Source organism: Stegastes partitus, unplaced genomic scaffold (assembly GCF_000690725.1).
Source record: "Stegastes partitus isolate 25-593 unplaced genomic scaffold, Stegastes_partitus-1.0.2 Scaffold89, whole genome shotgun sequence".
In the NCBI taxonomy this organism is placed as follows: Eukaryota; Metazoa; Chordata; class Actinopteri; family Pomacentridae; genus Stegastes; species Stegastes partitus.
This window is the reverse complement of record NW_007577820.1, coordinates 523212-528393: the sequence shown is the minus strand read 5'-3', so window position 1 is coordinate 528393 and position 5182 is coordinate 523212. Positions and strand designations below refer to the sequence as shown.

General features: G+C 46.1%; 1 protein-coding gene across 1 annotated transcript in view; it reads left to right on the top strand.

The window, feature by feature from the left end:
• Nucleotides 1-1067: 1067 nt before the first annotated feature.
• LOC103353924 (dehydrogenase/reductase SDR family member 13-like) overlaps nt 1068-5182 on the top strand; it is a 7648-nt gene continuing 3533 nt past the window's right edge. The window contains exons 1-4 of the mRNA XM_008277114.1: nt 1068-1200; nt 2606-2724; nt 3962-4085; nt 4616-4788. Of these exons, the coding sequence (XP_008275336.1) occupies nt 1074-1200; nt 2606-2724; nt 3962-4085; nt 4616-4788 (543 nt within the window). The 5' untranslated portion in view covers nt 1068-1073. The remainder of the gene's footprint in view (nt 1201-2605; nt 2725-3961; nt 4086-4615; nt 4789-5182) is intronic.

Genomic DNA, 5182 nt, shown 5'->3' with positions numbered 1-5182 from the left:
AAGTAGAACGAGTTACTCAAACAAACCGGGATGTTCACAAAAAGGGAACAAAAAACTGAAGAGGGGCAGACAGGCCCGAGGAATCCAGGGTCAGGTGAGGGCTGTGGAGAAACAGGACCGGGGCCAGTGGCAGGCACAGGCTGGCTCGGGGAAATCCAGGTGGAAGCAGGCTGGGGATCAGAGGTGGTGGCTCAGGAAAGGAAGGAAGGCAGGAAGGAAGGAGGAGAAGGTGGGAAGGAAGGAAGGAAGGAAGGAAGAAGGAGAAGGTGGGAAGGCAGGAAGGAAGGAAGGAAGGAAGGAAGGAAGGAAAGCAGGCAGGAAAAAAGGAAGGAAGGACGGAAGGAAGGAAGGAAGGAAGGAAGGAAGGAAAAAAGGAAGGAAGGAAGGCAGGCAAGAAGGAAGGAAGAAAGGAAGGAAGGAGGAGAAGGTGGGAAGGAAGGAAAGCAGGCAGGAAAAAAGGAAGGAAGGAAGAAGGAGAAGGTGGGAAGGAAGGAGGGAAGGAAGGAAGGAAAAAAGGAAGGAAGGAAGGCAGGCAAGAAGGAAGGAAGAAAGGAAGGAAGGAGGAGAAGGTGGGAAGGAAGGAAGGAAGGAAGGAAGGAAGGAAGGAAGGAAGGAGACAGAGCAGGGACCAGTGTAGGAACCATGAAGGATGGAGGTCTGTGGTCTGGCAGGATGTGGAGGAAGGAGCTGGTTTAAAGGAGCTGAGCTGATTGAGAGCAGGTGAGTCTGAAGGTGCAGCTGGCAGTGATTGTCCCTGATTGGCTGCTGAGAGGCACGAGCTGAGGCAGGAGCTGAGGCTGAGGACCAGAACCAGAACCAGGAGGGCTGGAGCAGGATCCTGACATCAGGGTTCATTTGGTCACTTTTATTCTGAAGGTCTCCTCTGCAGCTGTTTCTGTGAGTTCAGGGCGAGTCACTGTGTGAAAAGTCAAACCGCAGCAGTTTGAGTGTCAGCCGGAGCAGAACCGGTCGGACCGGACCGAGCCGTGACTCGCAGGCGGAACTGGTCGGACGGGTGCGAGGCTTCAGGTATAAACGGCAGCTCGGCAGCCCGTCGCTCAGACGGAGACGAGATGATTCAACTGCTGCTGCTGGTGGGGTTCGTGCTCGGAGGTTACTTCCTCCTGGTCAGCACCCTGTTCAGGAGGTCCACATGTAAAGGGAACGCCGGGATGGCCGGGAAGACCGTCATCATCACAGGTCAGAACCAGAACTTTCACAGAGCTCAGATCCAGGAGGGTTCAGATCAGAGGTTTGAACCAACAGAGAAACTTGCGTCCATCATGAGTTCAAAGTAGAAAGAGAGAAATCGAAGGCAGACGTGTTGGACGGTGGAGCTGCAGGAGTTTGTTGATCAGGGTTAAAGCAGCTGGAGGCATGGACGAACAGAAAACTGTCAGAGAGAACATAAAAGGGTTCATGGAGGTAAAAAAAAAAGAGATTTTTGAAACAGCAGCAAACATGAAGCTGATCTGGACGTCACAGGTTCACCGACAATGACAACTAGTTCAATAAAATGCAGATCTGTTTAAAAAGCAGCTTCATGACACCAACACAAGGTTTTAATGACTGCTGTGTGCTGAACTGAAAAATAACCAAAAAATCCAGATGTTCTCTAAAACGAGTTCCTCACCAACAGAAATAAAACGTTTTCTAAACAGCAGCAGAAACTTCTGGACGTTAAACATTTAATATAAAACTATAAAAATACAGAAAACGTTAAAAGAACCAATCTGTGCTTTAGGACGAGTGAAGAAGGTTTTAAAATATAAAATAATGACAATGACAAAAGAGAATTCTCTATGAAACAACAGCAGCTGTACGATCTGATCAGAACCGAAAACCCAACGTGTGTGTAGATAAATATCAGCTGGACTTCTGCAATTAACTATTTAATACTAGTTTGTTTGTTTTCTGCTGCAGCAGCGTCGATCTTCGTGTTTTTCTCGGTGATGTTTGAGGATTTTTATTTACCTAAAGACAGAAAGACTCACGAGTGATTTAATCCGGAGCTTCATGGAACAGAACCACTGAACTGGACCCGTATTCAGAGTTCTCTGTCAGAGTTCGAGCTGAGGAGCTGCTGGTGACGGTTCTTCATGTTTAGTTTTTATAGTAACGTTTAATTAACGTTTTCAGCAACAGAAAACCTCTTTAAAGTCACAACTAGAGTAAATAAAACATTTCAGACGGTGTGTAGCAGCCAAACAGCAGCTGATGAAATAAAACGATTTAGATTAAATCTCCGTTTATCATATGAGTCCTGTTACGTCCTGACAGTTGCTTTGTTTGTTTGTTTATTGTTGTTATTTTATTTGTTTGTTCTTGTATTTGAGTCGTTAACTTTAACTTAAAGACGACACATGGAAGGATTCACAACAGGATTTATTCTGTGTGCTCTGATTGTTTTTTAGACCATAGGTTAGTTACTGACCCGGTCCATTGAGCTGCTGCTTCGGTTCTGGGTGAATGTTTCGGATCAGTATCACAGCGATCACGTGTTCGCTGCACAAGCTGAAGTCATGACGTTTACTGAATGAGCAGATGATGATTGTGACCACAGCAGGCTGGTTGTTTCATGTCGAGCCGTGTTGTGCATCCGCAGGAGGAAACACCGGCATCGGCAAAGCCACGGCGTTGCATCTGGCCCGGAGGGGGGGCCGAGTGATCCTGGCCTGCAGGAACCGAGACAAGGCTGCAGCCGCCATCACAGAGATCCAGCAGGTACAGAACCATCCATCATCTCTACACCTTAATCCTCACTAGGGGGCTGGAGTCTATCCCAGCTGACTCAGGGTGAAGGCAGGTTCACCTGGACAGGTCACTAGTCTATCACAGGGCTACACTTAGAGACAGACAACCAAGCACACTCACATTCACACCTACGGACAATTTAGAATCACCAGTTAACCTCAGCATGTTTCTGGACTGTGGGAGGAAGCCGGAGAACCCAGAGAGAACTCACGCTGCACGGGGAGAACATGGAGACTCCACGCAGAAAGATCCCGGCTGTCCTCACCGGGACGGAACCGGCTGCAGATACATCACATATAAACATGTATGTGAGTAAACATGAGGGACAAACGGATCATGTCTGTCTGTGGAACAGCTCTGTAGTGCTGCAGTGAAGACGTCTCAGACTCAGCAGGAGTCAAAGGTCACTCTTGAGCTTCAGCAGAAACCAGTCAGACAATGGTTCTGGTTGAGCTGGAAGCAACTGACGACCTTTGACCCGTCTCTGCTGAGCAGGACCAGCTGAATGCTGGTGAAACCGGGAGGTCTCAGACAGCAGCTCCAGTGATTGTGTCTCTGCTGCTGGTTTGCACAACAAAGGAGGTGATGAGGAGGAGCTCAGTACGTTCACCAGGACGGAACCTCTGCTTCTAAAACCAGCTTCTGCTCCACCGGCGCTGATCCGCTGAAACGCTTACAGCATAAAACATGAACATTTATAAAGATGAAGACGTCAAATTCTCTTCTAATGTCCACCCTGAGCAGCTTTTTTCTGAGTTGAGGCTGTTTGAACGACAACATCTGATAAAAACCTGAAACATTCGCTCTTGTTTCTCGTCGTGTCGTTGATTCTGTCGATTGGATCCAATAATCTGAGTTAAGTATGAGCAGCAGTCCTGAACACGTGTCCATCTGTGGTTCTGATGAAGTTCTGAGGTTCAGAAATGATGGAAAAAGTCCATTAAAGTGATCAGTCTGGACCCTCCTCTGTGGACTTCAAGGACCTGGAACTCTGGAACATTCACAGTCTGAAGTTAGAACTCTGGTCAGTAGATAAAGGTTCTGCAGAACCAGAACCAGGTGTTCTGATTCTGATTTTATTGGACTAAACAAGTCGAGTGTCAGTTTCGGTTTTCCAGTGAAGCTGTGCTGATCAGTCTGAGAAGCAACACCTGTAAATAAAGACAGTCATGAAACCGTTACCTTCAGATTCTGGTTCTGTTTCCAGGAAACGGGGAACTCAGAGGTTCTGTACATGCAGCTGGACCTGGCCAGTCTGAAGTCTGTTCGCTGCTTTGCTGAAACGTTCCTCAAAGCCGAGTCCAGACTGGACCTGCTGATCAACAACGCAGGTAAACACACACACACACCTACACTTACACACACCTACACTTACACACACCTACACACACCTACACTTACACACACCTACACACACCTACACTTACACACACCTACACACACCTACACTTACACACACTTACACACACCTACACACACCTACACTTACACACACCTACACACACCTACACTTACACACACCTACACACACCTACACACACTCGCACACACACCTACACTTACACACGCTCTCACTTCTAGTTTCCTGTGACTCCAGATGATCACAAATGTTAATTATTTTTTAACTTTTTTTATTTTTTATTTTTTTTTAACTTTGCCTTAAAGGTAATGATTCTTTTAAACATCTGTGTTTTATTTGTCTCTTTATGAACTCTCACGTTTTGTTAAATACAAAACAACCAATAAAATGGGTTTTAAAGGTTTTAAAGGTCTCTGAGACAAACTGGGATTTAATTTCAGTTTACCATTTCTTTTTATTCCATTGCTCGGTCCGTGTGACTCTGACTCTGTCTGTCGGCAGGTCTGGTGGCGGACGGACGGACCGAGGACGGCTTCGGCATCGAGTTCGGCGTGAACCATCTGGGCCACTACCTGCTGACCGTCCTGCTGCTGCCGCGGCTGAAGGAGTCCGGAGGAGGCCGGGTGGTGACGCTGAGCTCCATGGCTCATCGGTGGGGAACCGTTGACTGTGAGGTCAGTCCACGTCTGGAAACAGGGAAAGAGGTTCTGGTTTCAGGAGCAGCAGAACTCTAGAAACCTCAAATCTGTTCAGGACAAAGACGCTGAACCGAACAAAAGAATAAAAAACTTATTTAAAATGAGTTTAGAGATTTAATCTGGTGGAAGCACAGAAACAAGTTTTAATCGACATTTAAACTGGAAAGAAAAAAAGCAAACTAAAAACATCAAATCTGTGTTTTTACTGATTCATACTTTCACGTTTGACCTTAAAATTACATTTAAATCAGCAAAATCCGTCATTATTTACACACATTTTCCATCACTTTCAAGAAAACTTTTGTCCATTAAGAAAAAGTCAAATTGTTTTGTTTTAAAAAAATTCTTTGAAATGAAATTTCACAGATTT